General features: G+C 37.0%; 1 protein-coding gene across 1 annotated transcript in view; it reads right to left on the bottom strand.

Moving 5' to 3' along the window:
• LOC136031704 (protein spaetzle 4-like) overlaps positions 1–21,843 on the bottom strand; it is a 62,351-nt gene that overhangs the window by 37,542 nt on the left and 2,966 nt on the right. The window contains exon 2 of the mRNA XM_065711401.1: positions 8,869–9,020. Coding sequence (XP_065567473.1) covers positions 8,869–9,020 — 152 coding nt within the window. The remainder of the gene's footprint in view (positions 1–8,868; positions 9,021–21,843) is intronic.

The following is a 21,843-nucleotide window of genomic DNA, read 5'->3' as shown; positions in this document are numbered from 1 at the left end:
GGGGTAGTAAGTCGTTCCCAAAGACATAGTTATTTGGTTTTTCGACTATGGTGAATAAAATGGCTATCTCAGAATTTTGATTCGGTGACTTTGGGGGAAAATAAGCGTGGGAGGGGGCCTAGGTGCCCACCAATTTTTTTGGTCACTGAATCGATACGATCACCCCCGGGGGAAAAAACAGCAAAAAAAAAACAAAAACACGTATCCGTGATCTGTCTTCTGGCAAAAAAAATGCGAAATATTTTGATCCGGTGACTTTAGGGGAAAATGAGCGTGGGAGGGGGCCTAGGTGCCCTCCAATCTTTTGGTCACTAAAAAAGGGCACTAGAACTTTTAATTTCCGTCATAATTAATTTAATTCCCTTTCGCGACATTCTAGGACCACTGAGTCGATACGATCACCCCTGGGGGAAAAACAGCAAAAATACAAATAAACACGTATCCGTGATCTGTCTTCTGGCAAAAAAAAAAATGCGAAATTCCAAATTTTTCTAGATAGGAGCTTGAAACTTCTAAAATAAGGTTCTCTGATACGCTGAATCTAATGGTGTGATTTTCGTTGTGATTTCGGTGTGATTTCGCTCATAACTTTTGATGGGTAAGACTAAACTTGACGAAACTTATATATTTAAAATCAGCATAAAATCCGGTTCTTTTGATTTATCTATTAGTATCGAAATTCCGTTTTTTAGAGTTTTGGTTACTATTGAGCCGGGTCGCTCCTTACTACAGTTCGTTACCACGAACTGCTTGAAAAGCTTGCTTGGTTGTTTTTTAGACTTGCTGAAAAAAAAAATTTGATATCAAAGGCCCCAACTCCAGCTTTTTCTGTAAACGAAAAATTGATATACAACACACTTTGTGACAACCACACACTTCTAAGCACTGTTTCAACTGTCCACGAATTGTTCGGGTTTTCCGAAAAAAAAATTGTGTTCTCTGAGATCTCACCGAATATTAGCCATTTGCATTACGTGTTATTGTTTGGAACGTTTATTTTCAGGGATACTTAAGAAAAATCAGTTTTGTTTTGTGAAAAACTTGGGGAAACCTCGAAAATTTGGGGGATAGGGGAAGGCACTGCTTCTATGTATTTTGAAAATTAAATAATAAACGGGGAAAATGAATTAGTCCGATTGATCGACTCTGTTGAATTTCATTACATAAGCTACGAATCTCAGTTTGACACAAAATTCGACATAGTGGCCTTTGATTCACCATAGCCAAATTACAGCAAATTGATTGCTAAACAAGTTTTCAGGTAGTTCATTTTGATGCTAATGGGTTATGTTTTGATGGTAAATGCGTCGACATTCTGGCAATATTTAGCCATAGCCAAATTACAGCAAATTGATTGCTAAACAAGTTTTCAGGTAGTACATTTTGATGCTGATAGGTTATGTTTTGATGGTAAATGCGTCGACATTCTGGCAATATTTAGCCATAGCCAAATTACAGCAAATTGATTGCTAAACAAGTTTTCAGGTAGTACATTTTGATGCTGATAGGTTATGTTTTGATGGTAAATGCGTCGACATTCTGGCAATATTTAGCCATAGCCAAATTACAGCAAATTGATTGCTAAACAAGTTTTCAGGTAGTACATTTTGATGCTGATAGGTTATGTTTTGATGGTAAATGCGTCGACATTCTGGCAATATTTAGCCATAGCCAAATTACAGCAAATTGATTGCTAAACAAGTTTTCAGGTAGTACATTTTGATGCTGATAGGTTATGTTTTGATGGTAAATGCGTCGACATTCTGGCAATATTTAGCCATAGCCAAATTACAGCAAATTGATTGCTAAACAAGTTTTCAGGTAGTACATTTTGATACTGATAGGTTATGTTTTGATGGTAAATGCGTCGACATTCTGGCAATATTTAGCCATAGCCAAATTACAGCAAACTGATTGCTAAACAAGTTTTCAGGTAGTACATTTTGATGCTGATAGGTTATGTTTTGATGGTAAATGCGTCGACATTCTGGCAATATTTAGCCATAGCCAAATTACAGCAAATTGATTGCTAAACAAGTTTTCAGGTAGTACATTTTGATGCTGATAGGTTATGTTTTGATGGTAAATGCGTCGACATTCTGGCAATATTTAGCCATAGCCAAATTACAGCAAATTGATTGCTAAACAAGTTTTCAGGTAGTACATTTTGATGCTGATAGGTTATGTTTTGATGGTAAATGCGTCGACATTCTGGCAATATTTAGCCATAGCCAAATTACAGCAAATTGATTGCTAAACAAGTTTTCAGGTAGTACATTTTGATGCTGATAGGTTATGTTTTGATGGTAAATGCGTCGACATTCTGGCAATATTTAGCCATAGCCAAATTACAGCAAATTGATTGCTAAACAAGTTTTCAGGTAGTACATTTTGATGCTGATAGGTTATGTTTTGATGGTAAATGCGTCGACATTCTGGCAATATTTAGCCATAGCCAAATTACAGCAAACTGATTGCTAAACAAGTTTTCAGGTAGTACATTTTGATGCTGATAGGATATGTTTTGATGGTAAATGCGTCGACATTCTGGCAATATTTAGCCATAGCCAAATTACAGCAAATTGATTGCTAAACAAGTTTTCAGGTAGTACATTTTGATGCTGATAGGTTATGTTTTGATGGTAAATGCGTCGACATTCTGGCAATATTTAGCCATAGCCAAATTACAGCAAATTGATTGCTAAACAAGTTTTCAGGTAGTACATTTTGATGCTGATAGGTTATGTTTTGATGGTAAATGCGTCGACATTCTGGCAATATTTAGCCATAGCCAAATTACAGCAAATTCATTGCTAAACAAGTTTTCAGGTAGTACATTTTGATGCTAATAGATTATGTTTTGATGATAAATGTGTCAACATTCTGGCAATATTTAGCCTAGTGATTCTGCCAAAGAAAAAGAGAAAATTCAACAGGGGTTAATTTGCTACGGGACAGGGAAGGGGGGGGAGGCAACTACCCCCCCCCCAGACCTCGGTTTCTCCCCCCCCCCCCAGACCCCAGTTTTCCCCTCAGTTGAATTTTTTTCTTCCAAAATCTGATCAATACTAAGATAAACCTTCACAATTCAAGCATCAACAGAAGCACGTTAGTTTTTTTGGTAGCCTACATATTCACCTTTATAGTACTAAATAGTAACTTTATGGTACCAAATAGCTTATTATTTCATTAGGGAAAATTGGCTCCAAATTTGCCCCCCCACCCTGGATTTGACGAAATTATGCAACTGATTTTATTCATATTTTTCGCCATTTGTTATCTGTGTCTTAGCGAGATATTAGTTTTTCATTTTGAAATACCAATCACTATAAATAAAACCTCAAGTCTGCTGACAGCTAAACAAAGAAGTGGTTGCACATTAACTATTATAACTCTTCTATGAAAAGGTAGTGAGCAAACTATAAGACAAATTTGGCGGCTGAATAAAGAAGTGGTAGCACATTAACTATTATAACTCTTCTATGAAAAGGAAGTGAGCAAACTATAAGACAAATTTAAGTTAAAATACTTTACGATAGCATAGTGGATGTGAGCGGGTCTGTTAATCGTAGATTTTCATGTTCAATTCCTACAATTGTAAGGAATTTTATTAATCCTGTCACACCTGATATTTTTTTTAGTGTTCAAATCAGTTTTCATATCTCGGTTTCTTTTTAACTCTACACAATTTTTCTCTTTTATCATTTGGGTAAACAATACAACTTTTTTTTAATATCAGCCTAAGTTTAATAAAGAAAGCCCAGCCAATCTTTGGCAGCGCAATATATATATATATAGGCCTATATATATATATATATATATATATATATATATATATATATATATATATATATATATATATAATATATATATATATATACATATATATATATATATATATATATATATATATATATATATATATATATATATATATATATATATATATATACATATATATATATATATATATATATATATATATATATATATATATATATATATATATATATATATATATATATATATATATATATATATATATATAACAAAATAAACCAAACATTTTAATGTTTTTTCACAGCGCCAAAAACGCGAGTGTAAGTCACGTGTGTAAGCACGGTGCCAACTTCACCGGTTTCTGGGGACTTCACATATGCTCACGGGTTTTATGTGTTAGAAGATTTTTTTTTTCCTTCACTTACATAGATGTAAGTCACGTGTGTAAGCACGGTGCCAACTTCACCAAACCCAGAATAAACTTTTCTCTGTAAATGATACAAAGATGAATTTTGTGTCCGAGACATATGTAATGAATACTGGTTGGTATAAGCGTTTGCTGGTAAAGATGGATCACCAACAAGAAAAGGAATTCTCAATTGAAAATAATGTAATAAAATAAAATCCTTCTGCTGTGGGTAAGTCACGTTTTTCTAACAAACTTTAAGAACAATCCAACTGAGCTTGGAGATATATTAATGAGATTGGAGATTATATTAATATAGCGAATAAAAGCTAATTTGTTCTCCATTTATTGATGTATGCAAAGTCACTGGATGATCTATGGTTACTTCGAAAATCAGGGAAAGGGGTTGTGAAACGAGTGTAAATCACAAAACCAATACCGCATTTTCACCCTTTACTATCCGACAGTCAATGAAAATGAAGTTTCATCAACGAAAAACGAATTTCCATAAAAAAAAGCATCAACCACTAATCCAAAGGGTAGTTTCTATGGTCACCTTGTTAAAACCATGAGAATGTAATAAAAATTATTTAATAATGAGTAATCAAGTTTCGAAGTTTAGTTTTTGATTCCTTGTGAAAATGTTTACATTTGATTACTCCAAGGTGCTGCTTACTTTTCAGTACCTGGTGTAAACTACCAAATGTCACCATTCACCAGACCACTCCACCATCCAGCCAGCGGCTTACTTTGCAATAGGACAGGGGGACAACTGCCCACTGACAAGTCCCCCCCCCCCCGTTGACATTTAGTTGTTTTTTTTCGAATTCTTGCGAAAACTAAGATAAGCCTGCATAATTCAAGCATCCAAAGAAATGGGTCAGTTTTCTTTAGTATATATTTGCCTTTATGTTACTATATGGCTCATTTTTCATTTTCATTTCCATTTCATTCGAGAAAGTTGGCTTCAAATTTGCCCCCTCCCCCCCAGGATCTTGACGAAATTACGCCACTGCATCAATCACAGTGTCACTCCACCATGCACATGTACACTACCGTCGATAGTAGGTAGCCCCTCAGCTTACTCTTGCTTGAGGAATGCTTAAGCCGGTGCCAGGGTAATCCCCTAACTAAACGCTCCACGCAAAGGGTGGCCTTGACCTCACAAGTTGGATGGAGCCCAGGGACACTCAATAGTTTGGCTCCCCTAGCTAATCAGGTCCCAGGCTTAGGGTTAGTTGGCTTGCGACCCTCCACCTAAACCTAAGTGCAAGGAATAGTGATTGCCTCGGATAATCGATCTTCTTTTTACCCTTCAAGACCTCAGCATGTCCCCAGACCGAAATTTGACCATCGTTTGAACCTTATTGACCAAGGTGGTCTTCGCCTGGCCACATGAAACGTTCTGACCCTTAACTTCCCTGGAGCGAAGTCAATGCTTGCACTAGAACTCAAATGTTTTGGTGTGGCTGTAGCAGGCGTGACTGAAGCTCGCCTTATAGGAAACGACTCTGAAGAGATTGGTGAAAGCCATCACCTAACCTGGTTGGGTGATCAGAGAACCAAAACTAATGGAGTCGCACTTGTGCTAGACTCTCGGACCAGGAGGTGCCTCCTTTCTTACGAGCAAATATCAGACAGGATACTAACAGCGCAAATCCAGCACAAACATGAAAAATGGACCAACATTGTCTGCTCCGCCCCAACAAACCAAGCCTCAGATGACTTGAAAGATCGTTTTTTACGCCCAGCTGTCTAGCATCCTCGCAAAAGTATCCCCTCATGATGTTTTAACCCTTCTTGATGACCTCAACGGCACTGTCAGAGATACAGAGGGCATTTGGAACAATGTTCTAGGACCTTTAACACCCGGCTGCTTGAACGACAATGGGCTAAGGCTCCTTCGGCTGTGCAATATGCACGATTTTGTGATCACCAACGCCCTTTTTTAAAGGAAAGAGGTTCACAAATATACCTGGTACAGCAATGACGGGCGAACAAGAAAGATGTTAGACTACATAATCGTGTCCCGACGCTGGTGTTCCTCTATAACTAATTACCAAACTTACAGAAGTGCAGAATTGGGAAACACCGACCACAGGCTTGTCGTCTCTAACCTTAGACTAAGCCAGAAACCCCAGAAAAGTGATCACCGTCCCCCCAAATTAGACCTGAACTATCTCGCAAATTCCGACACGCGCCAGGTCTATGCTGTCTCCATTTCAAACCGTTTTGACAGTCTTGGTCAAATTTAAGAATCTAAAGAAGCACGGCAACTATTCAAAGAAGGCGTATTGCTTTCGGTCGAAAGTACTATCGGCCGTCTGAAACCCAGAAAAAAGTCCTGGATATCGCAGGAGACTCTAGATGTTATTAAACAGCGTTGCAAAGCACGCCTAGCGAAGGACATGGTTACCTACAGACGTCTAAACGGCGTAAGAAATAAATTCCTCCGCAGAGACAGAAAGCTGTTCACCAAGAAAAAAGCTGCCGATCTCGAGGAGGCCACCAGAAAGGGTGACACATGCACTCTAGACAAACACCTTCGGGATCTTACAGATAGAAAGCCATCCTCCCTAGGCTCTATCACATCTAATGATGGAAATATTCTCACTGACGAGAGCACTCAACTGTCTGCCTGGAAGGATCACTTCTCTTCACTTCTAAACCTGGACTGTGTTAGCCAGCCCGACCCTGACCTTCTTCAAGTTGCATCTAGCACCCCTGAGGCATAGTGTGAAAGTGTGCAACACCCTTTCACCTCTAAAGAAATCCTAAAATCTCTGAAACGGATGAAAAACAGCCGAGCCCCAGGAGTCTGTGGTATGCCAGCAGAACTGCTGAAATATGGTGGGGCAGCGACCCTTCTCTGGCTCCATGAACTGTTCTCCATAGTATTTCGTACAGAACAGATTCTAAAAGACTGGCGAAAGGGCATCATTCTGCCTCTCTAGAAACAGAAAGGCAGTCGTAGAATCTGATCCAACTATCGTGGCATCACACTCCTCTCTGTGCCCGGGAAGCTCTTCGTTATGACCCTCTTGGACTGCTGTACCACTTTCCTCAGAAGCCAACGAAGAATTCAACAGGCTGGCTTCATGCCAGGAAGGTCTTCCGTGGAGCAAATATTCACAATGTGGCCGCTAATAGAAAAGACTCGAGAATTTCAACAAAAAGCATATGTTGCCTTTGTGGATTTCAAGGCTGCTTTCGATTCTGTCGACCGGCAATCACTCTGGCTCATACTAAAAAACACGGGACTATCAGCGAAGTACTGTAACCTTTTCGAGCGACTCCACGAAAGGACTGAGAGCTGCGTGCAAGTCAATGGCAGACGCAGCCCATCTTTTGAAATCAATACTGGAGTCCGTCAGGGCTGTGTTGCTGCTCCAGAGCTATTTAATTGTGTCATCGACTACATTATGACTCGGACTATAAACCACCTCCAATTTGGGTCGCATTACGGTGATAGAGTACTTTCAGACGCTGACATAGCTGATGACCTTGCTCTCCTTTCTGATTCACCGTCGAAGCTCACAGAAGCCCTACAGATCCTTGCTGATGAAGCCTTAAAGATAGGGCTGTCGATTAATTGGCAGAAGACAAAAGTGATGTTTGTTGAACCCCGTAACTCACCGCGTCCCCCGCCAGTCCTAATGGTTGGAGACAAACCAGCTGAGATTGTTCAGGAATTTACATACTTTGGCTCTATCCTCTCAAATGACGGATCAATCCTCAAAGATTTAATGCACCGAATTGCCAAAGCCTCAGCAGTAGTGGGAAGACTAAGTACCCTTTGGAGGAAACCTTCTATCAGCCGTAGGAACAAGATGTGCATATACAATGCTTCGGTGGGATCTGTGCTTCTTTACGGAGCCAAACCTGGCCAGCCACTCAGTCTGTGCTTAGCACCGTATATATAGCCCAAAAAACCATCTTCGCCGCATTGAAGGACAACGCTGGCACGATTTTGTTAGTCGCCCAACTTCTCAGTCGCCCAACGAACACTACGCTGGTACGGACATTTCCTTCGCATGCCCCCCGACACTCCCGCACGAACGATTTTTGACTTTGATTCCATGCTGCACGGCGGGAAAAGCCCAAGAGGTCGTCCTCCAACCAGATGGAAGGACACGAAAGGTGCCTTCTTAGCCATGGTAAATATTCAGGAGGACGTCCACATCCTTGCAAGAGCTAAATGGAGGCTCCATGTAGCATCACTCTCGACGCTGGAAGCATTTCGGCAGGAGTATTACGTCAAGGTAAGTCAAGGTGCCAGGGGCTCTCTGCGATAAGGGAAGGGATATTTGGAAATAATGAGTTGATACTTCAGGTGTCTTAAATAGTACGTCACCTCAGTTTGTTTGTAGAGTAGCAATGTATTTGGAAATTGTGTTAAATAAAAGCAAATATAAAATAAAATAAAAAAATCTTAGTACAAAGTAAATGTAACGTTTTATTTATGTATTTTTCCAGTGTTAAATTCTCTTTTCAATGACCGTGTTTTCAAGTATTAGGTTAAGACAATGCTTCATTTAAAAGTCTTATAATGATCACTGATCAAAGTTTATGTTATTTGTGCCTTTCGTTTATGTGATTGTACTGTGTTCATGGCTGTATGTTTGGCTTTAAAATACACTTATCTATCTATCGAACAAATGATGAAAGTGAAATTTACTTGCCATGGATATACGTTTCCTGGCTCTGTACAGTAAGTATCTTTGGACAGGTCACACGGTACCTTTTCCAGTAAAGCTCGTTGCGTTCGGGTTACTCGAGCACAGTACATGAATTCATCAAAACAGTCGACCAAAGGGCACATGCAACAGCATACCTACAAAAAAGTATCGTAATTAGGCTTAAATCTAATATGTCCAACCGAGTTTGCAACATCACAGCATATGATTTTCAAACAGCCCGTGGTAACGAACTGTGAGTAAGAAGCGACCCGGCTCAATAGCAACCAGAACTCTAAAAAGTGGAATTTTGATGCCAATAGATATAACAAAGAATTGGCTTTTTATGCTGATTTCGAATATGTAAATTTCATTGCTTTCAAGTCGAATCAGCCCCGAGGACATAGGGAGTTGGTAGGGGGAAACATAAATCTTCCAAACTGGAAATCTTGGAAAACGCTTAGAGTGGAGAGATCGGGATGAAACTTGATGGGAAGAATAAGCACACATTCTAGATATGTGATTGACATAATTGGAACAGATTTATTCTCTTTGGGGGAGTTGGGGGATTTCCAGTGCTTTGGCGAGTTCGGTGCTTCTGGACGTGCTAGGACGATGAAAATTCGTAGGCGCATCGGGGACCTGCACAAATTGACTTGATAACAGTTGTTTCCCAGATTGGATGGGGGGCTGGAGGGAGAGTTAAAATTAAAAAAATAAGGTATTTTTAACTTACGAATGGGTGATCAGATCTCAATGAAATTTGATATTTATAAGGACCTCGTGTCTCAGAGCTCTTATTTTAAATCCCGACCGTATCCGGTGATATTGGGGGATTTGGAGGGGGAAACGGGAAATCTTGGAAAACGCTTAGAATAGAGAGATCGGGGTGAAACCTGGTGGGAAGAATAAGCACAAGTCCTAGATACGAGATTGACATAACCGGACTGAATCCACTCTTTTTGAGGGAACTGGGAGGGTGTTAATTCGGAAAAATTAGAGAAATTGAGGTAATTTTAACTTACGAAAGGTTACTATTGAGCCGGGTCGCTCCTTACTACAGTTCGTTACCAGGAACTGTTTGATTTATATTTAGAAGGAACTCATGTCTCAGAGCTCTTATTTGAAATCCCGACCAGATCTAGTGACATCAGGGGAAGTTAGAGGGGGGACGGTCGTTTTCCCGATTTGACCATCTGGGGGGCTGGAGGGACAAAAAAAAATAAGGTATTTTGATTTACGAATGGGTGATCAGATCTTAATAAAATTTGATATTTAGAAGGAACTCATGTCTCGGAGCTCTTATTTTAAATCTCAAACAGATCTGGAGACATTAGGGCTGGGGGGAGTTGGAGAGGGAAACAGGAAATCTTGGAAAACGCTTAGAGTGGACAGATCGGGATGAAACTTGGTGGGCAGAATAAGCAAATGTCGTAGATACTTTACGTCGATTGACGTAACCGGATCGGATCCGCTCTCTTTGGGGGAGATATGGGAGGGTCCAGTACTTTGGCGAGTTCAGTGCTTCTGGACGTGCTAGCGCGATGAAAATTGGTAGGCGTTTCAGGGACCTGCACAAATTGACTTGATAAAGTCGTTTTCCCCGATTCGGCAATCTGGGAGGCTGAAGGGAGAGGAAAAATTAGAAAAAAATGAAGTATTTTTAACTTACGAGTTGGTGATCGGATCTTAATGAATTTTTGTATTTAGAAGGACCTCGTATCTCAGAGCTCTTATTTTAAATCCCGATCGACATTAAGCCTCTGATTTTCCTTTTAAATCGATCTATTGATTCTTAGAATTTTACTGGAGCTCATACCATATGAGCTCCTGGCTCTTGTTTTTAAATAATCTGACATCAAAAGCTATACAACCTTCTCACAAAGGTCTGTATTAGCCAAAGAAACATGCAAGAAGAGCCAGCACAACACCCATGTTCAAAACAAATAAAAAACTTCATTATATCATATATACCATCTTTATCGTGCCAACACTGCATTCTTTTTCCATGTAGAAGACGAGTAATTTTTTGGGAGGAGGGAATCCCTCCTTTGTGCAGGGATTTTGAGTAGTTTGCACAAGCAGGATAATATATCCTGATATGTATATCAAACTAAAATGATACATAAATAAATCGCGCCCATCATAAAAAAAATTATATACTATAGTAGCAGTGTCAGTTATATCAGCTATGTCTGCCAAATTTCACTTTCTCTTGGCTCAAGTTCAAGGTTATACCACATTGGCACACATCTACGAAAGCTTGTACTGCAGCAATAACTGGTTCATGGGGAATTCGAACATTATGGCCTGTTTTATGACTTACAATGCTATTAGGTAGGGGCAGTTTGTGAGCATGGGGTAGTAAAAATGTAATTTAGAAATGATAATAAAAGTGACTAAAAAAGAAATTCAAATTAGCCAATTTTTGGACTAGGAATTTTTCCTATTTAGACCAGTATAATCCACGAAGCCTGGCGACCTTGACAATGTAAAGGCTTGAAAAAAAGCTATTTCGCCTTTTTTATTGAAACAAGCAGGCTGTCTTAAAACGAAATTTAAAAGTTTGCTGATTTAAACAATGAAGGAAGAAGTACATATTATTTCTGGATGATTCTGTGTTACTTTTTTCATCACTGGCTACAATAGCAACCCCTCCCCCCGAACTCACAAAGAGAGTCCACAGGCGAGGGCAAGGGGATTCAACACCTTTGCTTCTTACGCAGACAAGAAAGCTCTTATTGTAAAGCTGGGAGGGGTAATTATATTACAAGGTAAATAGGTATTTTCAAGCTTTAGCCCCTTCTAGAAAGTTTTTAAAGGGTCGTCGTTCTTTTTAAAATTTCTTAGTCCAAGAGATTACGATTTTTAAGCTCTCGATAAAATCACTCAAGGAAATTCCAGATGCATCTCGACAGCCTCTAACCAGTGTCTCCACAATAAGAGCAGTATACTTCATATGCAGTCAAAGTTCCATTGAGCTTTGACTTATAGACTTTAGTTGTGGAGTAGATACTACTATTTCTGGTAATTCATCACAGCACTAAGCAGCCTGATGCCAAAACAGCTGCGTATGTTCCTTTTCCAGTCTACTGAGTTCAGAGCTTGACATTTTACTCCCTCCCACGAGGTTCATACTTCTTTAAAATCTGGTCTTATTCCTGGTCAAGGATCGACAGTCTGGCTCAGGCCGGATTGCCAACAGCGTGACTTTCGGCAGCATCTTTCTGTCTGTAACCATCTTGACCGCTCTTTCATTATTCTCTGAGACAGTATTACCATTAGAGAGTCTTTCTAGAGAAATCTAGAGAAATAAGATAAGTCTTTCTAGAGGATTCTCAACTTATGAAAGTACCTACATTACAGATCTCGGGAAGAATTTTATTCGACCTGAAGAATGCCAGTGCAGTCGTAACTCACAGACCAAAACTCTCACAAATTTAATCTCATTAGCTTTTAAACCTTGATTTTATTAGCGCAGTACTCACTGTACTTCACCAAAAAAGTCAAAATATGTGTTTCCAAGTGTTCCAATTTTTTGATTACTTCAGTAATTCTGGCAGTAAAAATTCTATGGGAAGGATGGGGTCATATGCAGCCCTTATAAAAATATCAGATCCTCCCAGCTTCAAGTATGGTTTTGAAGACTCCTTGGGAATGTAGCGCAATTGATGAGATAATTCATTCTGTCTTAGGAGAAATTGAAATTGGGCCATAGACAGTTTACGGTGAAGCATAAGAGCTATTTAATGGGCTGATTTTTGCTAGAGTAATTGCTTTTGAAGGATCCAAATTTTATTTTTACTTCTAAAAATAAAATTGGTTTTACGAGAAAATGAAAGGGTTTTGGCTTGGTTTTTGAAAACATCAATGCACCATACAATTTCCTACTAATACAATATTTTTCCCCGAATGAATTCTCTAAAGGTAGGCTAGGCTAGTGAATCAATCTACTTCTAAGGTACACATTATCTGGTATTTGGATTAAGGAACATACTTTCATCCAAGGGGTTACACACTATCTGTTGTGTGCTATACATTTGCCTTAGTTTAGGAGAAGTGACCTTATGTACCCAATGAAAATTTTTAGTCATCAGTAATCGATTATATATGTTATTAATTTAAAAAAAAGGTTATCTAAGGAAAATAAAGACCAAAGTTGAAACTTAAAACGAAAAAAAAAATTACTGATTCACAGTCTATCTAACATACACAACAGTTTAGGAGTTTTGGTAAGCCGATTAAGGACAATTTTCAAAAAAATAAAGTATTTTAGGATAGTTGCTTCATTTTTTTTTCGTGTAATTTGGCATCACTTCTGCACAATGAGCTCAGTCCAATGATTGAATCTCGTTTCGGCTCTGAAAAGGACATTTCATGATTGGTCTGTAGACAAGTCCGGAGTGAACCAATCTTGATAGTATTAGGACTATAGACTAGCTTTAAAATGTGTATCATATCTTGAAATATTCCGCTGTATAGAGAGAAATAACCGAATTTCCTGAGTTCGCATTATGGTTTATTTGTTCTTCATATCGATTACAATTTAAATCGTATATTACTCACAATTGGTGTTATAGCTGTTGAGACCAATATCTTACCTGACAAAAAAAAAAATCCGTTGTTTGTTTGTGCTGTTCAATGATTTTGCGGCTTTTAAAATGATAATTATTTTTATTCTTAAGTTTAACTTAATTCTTGGACTGTGAAGCAATAATCTTTCTTCGTTTCAAGTTTCAACTTCGCTTTTTAGGCTACTTCCTTTAGCAAAACTTTGCCCGTTTTTAATTTAAATTTAATATAGAGCAAAAACTGCCATGATCTATTTCATTTTTTTACTGGGCAGAAGCACCCTTTCATATACAAAATAATTTCTGCTCATTTTAAGCTTTAATTTTGTTCCTTACTTCCAGTAGATTTTTTATTTAATTTGGGATCAAATAATGCCAGGGATTTCCCACCCTTCTTGTAAATTTTCTCCTGGAAAGTTCTCACAGAGTTTTCAAAAAGTATCATGTGGGACGGATCAGACGGATTCCCATCAGAATCTAGACAAACGGTTACAGCAGCATAAAAATGACATAGACAAGGCCTTAATTTCAATTAGTTCCAACAACTCCTTTGATTCTGCTTTAGGTTGGCATATATTTAATAACCCGTCTCACACGATACTTTTTGAAAAATCTTCACTCATCAGTAATGACTTGGGGATAAAACAGGTGGTTCGAGAATCAATCGAAATTAATCTCAAAATAAATAATAATATTTCTTTGAACAGGGACTTGGGGGAATACTCACTAAATTCTTTATACTCAAATTTAATTAAAAATAATCTAACAAAATATTTTACTAAACCGATTTATAATAGTACTGAACCAGGTACGAAAAGGCCTTTGAGACAGGCTGCTAAACAAGCAAGATTAGCTTTAAGAAATTGCATCTAATCATTTTATTCTCTTTAGTTTGAATGAGCTTATATTCTCATTTCATTCTTTTCGCCAGTCCTGGTTGAACTTCGTTGAAGTAAGGATGCTAGGGCTATTTTTAAAAAAAGTTTTAAAAAGTGTTTTTAATTATTCAGTTTTAATCCTCACAATTTGATGTAAGTTCTTTTATATATATATATATATATATATATATATATATATATATATATATATATATATATATATATATATATATATATATATATAGTTTCTCTCTTATTCTTGTATTGTGCTGAAGACGGCCCTTGGACATAGGGCCGAAATATCTATAGAAATAATTTCCACTGTCTTGAAAAAAAAAATTTCCCTACTGTCTCTACGTTGTATTTGTTTGTTAAGGTGTTTTTGAAGTGAACTTTCCTGAATGCTCTTTCTAATAGATTTTTAAAATGAAATGAACTAGCCACAATAGCTTCCATGCAGACCGCGCTTGTTTTGTTTGATTGCTGGTTGTGAAATTACTATTACATGACCGATTATTTATGCAAAGCTTACTTGGTAAACATATTTTTGAAGCAAAAAAAAATAGTAAAGAGGGATGAGTTTAGAAAACAAATTTCAGTGAAATAAACTGTGCAAAAAATAAAACTGGCCCGTTCAAAACAGATCAAGCCGATAAGTCAATTTAAACTTGAGGCACTTGGACCGCAGACCAAAGGTAACGCATCATCATTTTCAGCCCAAAACGATAATCCAAGTGCTTTAAAATCCGTACCCGGGGTCGTATCCAGGCAAAATAACTGGCAAGTTCCAAACTGTGGAGTGAACTTAAATTTGTGGTACTTGGACCGCGCACCAAAATCAATGTACCTTAAGCTCTGTACCTTTAATTTTTTTTTTTTTTACTTCCGGGCAATCTAAGGTCTATTCATACCTGAAGACCACGGCTCTTTGGAATTTTTCTTTAAAAAAGCTGGTCTGCGTAACGCAGGGGCCAACCTCCTGATTCTCTGCCTTCAACTGAAAGTCCAATACGTGATTGGGGGCTGTTAATTCAAGTTTATAATATTTCTCCAACTTCTTGAACAAATAAAATATTCTATAAATTAAATTGGAATTGTCAAACAAACATAATTATGGTTCTTAATACAACTCAAAAAGCTTAAAACTCATCAGCTAGTGTTTCAGATCTCCTGTAATAGATATGTTGGATAAACGGGTGCTGATCCCCCCCTCCACCTAGGTTTTGATAACTACCTTTTTTGTGTCTTGATTTAAAAAAAAACGGAAAATTACCCTCACCCCGGATTTTGAAGAACACTTTTGTTTTATCTTCATTATAAAATAAAAAAAGGATCCCTACTCTCACCCTAAAGTTTCGTGAATTGGTACTACCAGTTATATACCAATCATACACCAGTTCTTCTCAACTTTTCATTCTATAATGACAAATGCTCTTGTAAACAAACAAGTAAATCGCCGCACCTTTACAACCCCAACTTAGGTTCAGCGAACTACTTAATGGCAAAACAAGTTCAGCGCTGCTTTCAAGGTCTGCATTAAGGGTTCGTATTACCGATGGTAAATAATGATTGGTATGTACCTATTCAAATCATATGGTTTAGCTCACATAAGCTTTAAATATAATTTTCATTTGTCTAAGAGAGCATCTTATTTGTTTATTTTATGTCGGTTTTATGTTTTTAATAAAGCGCTGTGTTAAAGGGAACACACTCAAGAATTACGCTGTCTAAGATCTGACAAAAACCGGTTTGACTCTCTGGAATCGGTTATGATTTGGAGTGAAAAAACTACGATGCAGGTATATTTAAATTAAATATTTAATATTTAGAGGTGGTTAGGGCTTAGTTTAAGTTAGGTTAAGTTGGGTATTTAATATAATGCGTTCTGCGTGACCTGCTTTTCATAATTCTTTGTCGTAGTTTTCATAAATGAATATTTGACATATTCTATTATCATAATGTTTTGGTATATTTCATTGGGATTAACCTAATTTCACTTCTTGGGTGTGTTCCGTTTAATAGACAAGTATCAAGTGCTGATTTTTTCAGAATCTGACAAATTTAAGGAAATATCAAACGTTAGTTGAACCAAAGTTTTGGTATATTTCATTGGGATTACCCTAATTTCACTTCTTGGGTGTGTTCCGTTTAATAGACAAGTACCAAGCGATTATTTTTTCAGAATTTGACAAATTTAAGGAAACATCAAACGTTAGTTGAACCAAAGTTTTGGTATATTTCATTGGGATTACCCTAATTTCACTTCTTGGGTGTGTTCCGTTTAATATACAAGTACCGAGCGCTTATTTTTTGAGAATTTGACAAATTTAAGGAAACATCAAACGTTAGTTGAACCAAAGTTTTGGTATATTTCATTGGGATTACCCTAATTACACTTCTTGGGTGTGTTCTGTTTAATAGACAAGTACCAAGCGCTTATTTTTTCAGAATTTGACAAATCTAAGGAAACATCAAACGTTAGTTGAACCAAAGTTTTGGTATATTTCATTGGGATTACCCTAATTTCACTTCTTGGGTGTGTTCCGTTTAATAGACAAGTACCGAGCGCTTATTTTTTCAGAATTTGACAAATTTAAGGAAACATCAAACGTTAGTTTAACCAAAGTTTTGGTATATTTCATTGGGATTACCCTAATTTCACTTCTTGGGTGTGTTCCGTTTAATAGACAAGTACCAAGCGCTTTTTTTCAGAATTTGACAAATTTAAGGAAATATTAAACGTTAGTTGAACCAAAGTTTTGGTATATTTCATTGGGATTAACCTAATTTCACTTCTTGGGTGTGTTCCGTTTAATAGACAAGTATCAAGTGCTGATTTTTTCAGAATCTGACAAATTTAAGGAAATATCAAACGTTAGTTGAACCAAAGGTGGGCTCTGCAAAACGTCACACCAGGACTACATACATGGAGTCCGTTTAATTACGCTAATTTTGCAGATGTATGTTGCATAAACTGTGAAGCAATGCTTTTAGGTCGTTTAAATTTCAACTTTGTTCTCTACTTTCAACGGACATACTTTGGTACTTATGTATTATGCTGACCACATTGTTTTTCTTGATCTGTTAAAACCGGTTTATATGTGTGCACTCGGAGATAGTGAACTTAACCCGAGTGAGATAAATTACTATTTTAATTAAATATTTAATATGTAGTTGGTTAAGCATTTAATATAATGTGTTCTGGGCAGTCTGTTTTCCATAATTCTCCGTTGTAGTTTCAATAATTTTGTTACTAACGCATTATATTTTCATCCGATTATGATTTGCCTGATTTCACTTCTTGAGTGTGGTCGGTATCCAACAGTTCGTGGTAACGCACTGTAGTAAGGAGCAATCCGGCTCAATAGTAAACGAAACTCTAAAAAACGGAATTTTGATACTAATAGATACATCAAAAGAATCAGATTCTTACGCTAATTTTAAATATATAAGTTTCATTAAATTTAGTCTTACTCATCAAAAGTTACGAGCCTGAGAAAATTTGCCTTGTTTTGGAAAATAGGGAGAAACACCCCTTAAAAGCTAAAGGATCTTAACGAAAATCGCACCATCGCATTCAGCGTATTAGAGAACCCTACTGTAGAAGTTTCAAGCTCCCATCTATAAAAATGTGGATCTTAGTATTTTTTGCCAGAAGACCGATCACGGGTGCGTGTTTATTTGTTTGTTTTTTTCCAGGGGTGATCGTATCGACCAAGTGGTCCTAGAATTTCCCAGGAGGGCTCATTCTAATGGAAATTAAAAGTTCTAGTGCCCTTTTTAAGTGACCAAAAAAATTGGAGGGCACCCAGGCCCCCTCCGACGCTCATTTTGTTCCCAAAGTCAACGGATCAAAATTTTGAGATAGCCATTTTGTTCAGCATAGTCGAAAACATAATAACTATGTATTTGGGGCTGACTTACTCCCCCATAATCCCTGGGGGAAGGGCTGCAAGTTACAAACTTTGACCAGCGTTTACATACAGTAATGGTCATTTGGAAGCGTAAAGACCTTTTTGGGGGGATTTTTCGGTTGGAGAGGGGAAGGGGTTGAGGGGAGAGGGCTACGTAGGAGGATCTTCCCTTGGAGGAATTTGTCATGGGAGAAGAGAAATTCCATGAATTCTAGCAGGATTTTCTAGCACTATTTTTAAAAATATAATGAAAAAATAAATATGAAAACGTTGTTTCCACTGAAAGTAAGGACCAGCATTAAAAATTAAAAAGAACAGAGATTATTACGCATATGGGATGGCTCATCTCTTCCTAAATACCTCGCTCTTTACGCTAAAGTATTTTTTAGTAATTTCAACTATTTATTCTACAGCCTTTGTGATTCAGGGGTCAATCTTAAAGAATTGGGACAAAATTAAAGATTTAGTGTAAACAGCGAAGTATTAACGGGGGGAAAACCCCCTCATATACATAATAAAAATATACGAATATAGAAGTTTGTTACGTAAGTTAATTTGTATGTTACGTATATTTTTTACTAATAATAACGTTCGTTAAAAATTAAAAATTCTAGTTGCCTTTTTAAGTAACCGAAAAATTGGAGGGCAACTAGGCCTCCTCCCCCACCCTTTTTTTCAAAATCTTCTGATCAAAACTAAGAGAAAGCCATTTAGCAAAATAAAAAAAATTAATACGCAAATTTCGTTTTAATTATTCATTTGCGGAGAGCCAAAATCAAACATGCATTAGTTCAAAAACGTTCAGAAATTAAATAAAAAAACTAGTTTTTTAACTGAAAGTAAGGAGCGACATTAAAACTGAAAACGAACAGAAATTACTCCGTATATGTCCCGCTCTTTACGCTAAAGTTATTCACTGTTTTATAAAGTAGTATGAAGAGAAAGAGTCAAACTTTAGCGTAAAGAGCGTGGGGTTAAGGAGGGAACAGCTCGTTTCATACACGGAGTAATTTTTGTTCGTTTTAAGTTGTAATGTCGCTCCTAACTTTCAGTTAAAAAACTTGTTTTTTTATTTAATAATATACAAGTACCAAACTTTTCTTACATAATCTAATCTTGTATCGGACTTGACAACTTTTCATTGTGCAGTGGTAAATACCCTAGTGAACAAACAAGCAAATCGCCACACCCTTGCAGCCCCTTCTTAAGTTCAGCGAACCACTTATTTGCGAAACAAATCCAGAGTTGTTTCAAGGACTCCAATAAGGCTAGGGTTCTCACTACTGATCGTAAATAACAATGGGTATATGACTTTCTGAATCATGAAGTTTAGTTCAGGTAAGCTTTAAACACGTGTTAAGCAAATTTGAATGATAAGTCAACGCTGTTGTGAAGTCTGGATAAGGGGAGAATACGAGTTCTTCTGCTTCTATGATTGGGAACACTACCAAGAGATGGAAAAAGAGTGGCGACTCGATTCTGTAAAATTTCGCCGTTGACCTGTATTCGCACAAAATATTTAGAATGGAATAAATAGCTAGAATTTGGCATTTATTATTCTCTTTATTTGCAAGGGCACATCCAGAATTTTACTGCGGGGAGGGGGAACAAAAATAAAACAACGCATTAAAAATTTATTTATGTACATTTTGTTGCTTTTTTACTGGTCTGACAAAAGTTTTGGACAAATGTTGTAAATGCGAAACAACAATGAAGAACCGAAAGAAACTTTATGAGGATTTGGCAAGGCTTATAATAATAGAAATATTGTTAACCACGAGTAAAAAGTTTTATATTCGTCATGTCGTGGACTTCTTCCACTGGAAAACATCTTCAATAATCATCATCTTCAAAATGATCAACATCGTTGATTATTAAGGCTCTTTCTTTCAAATTTATGGGTTAAATATCCTTCTTTTGCCTTTTACATTTACCGTTGGTACATAGGGCTTTAAAACTGGACATGAACTTACACAGGGGGGAGTCCATTCCTTCTTTTCTTCCTTTCCTTGAAAACCCGAGATACTTATCATTTATAAACATCTAATTTACCGTTTTTCAAAATACCCCCCCGCTCCGAAATAAATTTCTAATTTGGCCCAGCTTGTAAGCTCCAAAGGGCTTATAGTTTAAACGGGTCTGATTTTAGCACCGCTGGTTTAGGCGAATAAATATCATTTAAGCAGTTAGCCTGCTATTACAAATGTTAGTTTGTATCCCATACATTTAACGAAGGATTAGAAGAAGATAGAAAAATTAATAGATATCGGATTCTCGGCTATTGATGTCTATTTATTCTGATCTTTACTGTTAAATATTTAATTCTAAATATATACAGGAGCATCATTTGTGGGATAGTCTGGATAGTATTTTTGCTAAGAGAATGCTCTTTTGGCATTTTAATTGAAAATATTGAGAACAACGAAATTGACCGACTAAAATTTTGAAAAATGTTCCCCCCTTGCATTTTAGTGAATTGACGCCACTGAATATAGCGTGTATTTATATTCTTTTTTTTACCTCCATGCAACCGAGAACACAGGTAGAATAGGCCATATTCAGGGGGTTATGGGGTTTGACCCCCTCCCCCCGAATTTCAAAAAAGCAACAAAATACATATAAACGAGTATGTGATGTGTTTTTGTCTTGCTGTTTATGGTTGTTTCTATATTTGGTGATTTCATTGTAGTTTTACTTTCTCCGTCACTTTAGTTAGTTAGTCCGTTCTAATCCCATTTTACAAGGGGTCAAGCAGGTATGCTTACCCCCCTTGGATCCGTACCTCCCCCTTCACGAAAAAATTCAAGATTGACACAAAAATACTTATATTTTTCAGAACGATTCATCTTTTTTGGGGCCCCTGTAGACATTTAGCTTGAAATTCATTCTCGAGTTTGTGTCTGCGAACTGTGCACGCACCATATTTAGATTTTATAATATTTCCGTTATTTGTTTGTTTACAAACACACTGAATTTTAAAGTGAAAAAACAAACAAACTGAATTTTAATTTTAAACTGAAGTTTAAAGATTTGTTTCACAATAGATATCAGAAGCAGTTTTTAAAAACGCAGCTAAAACTGAAGCGTGTAGGCCTATGCTGACTTATAAAAAACATAAAGAAAGTGATGTTTAAGCCTAGAAACAGCAAATGCGCCTAAATAGCAAAGACGACATTATGTTTGTTGAAAATTCTGGCTGATGTATTTGATCGAGAGTAAAATTCTCAAAAACCTACCTAAAAAATTTCACGAAAAAAAAATGCTTTGAAAACCTATCTAAAAAGAAAAGCGATGAAACGAATAACTTGAAGAAATGTTTTTCATTAGGTGACAGGAAATATGGCTATCGAAGTGAAACTTGACTTGTCAAAACCAAAATCTGTCTAAATGCAAATAAAATGGAAAACCGATCAGAGAGGACACTTAAGTTTCAACTGACCCCTCCTCCCCCCAAAAAAAGAAAACCCGTGTGGTATTCCACAGCCACGAGTCAAAGTAAAAACGTTAGTTGTAGATTTTTGTATTCTTTCTCGAAAAAAGATTTTTAGAAATCTTACTGGCTGGAGAGACACACACTAAAACAATTTTTTATTGGACGGTCGGCTGCTGAATTGAAAT

Source organism: Artemia franciscana, chromosome 10 (assembly GCF_032884065.1).
Source record: "Artemia franciscana chromosome 10, ASM3288406v1, whole genome shotgun sequence".
Lineage (NCBI taxonomy): Eukaryota > Metazoa > Arthropoda > Branchiopoda > Anostraca > Artemiidae > Artemia > Artemia franciscana.
The sequence above is the reverse complement of the archived record's forward strand: the minus strand, read 5'-3'. Positions and strand labels throughout refer to the sequence as shown.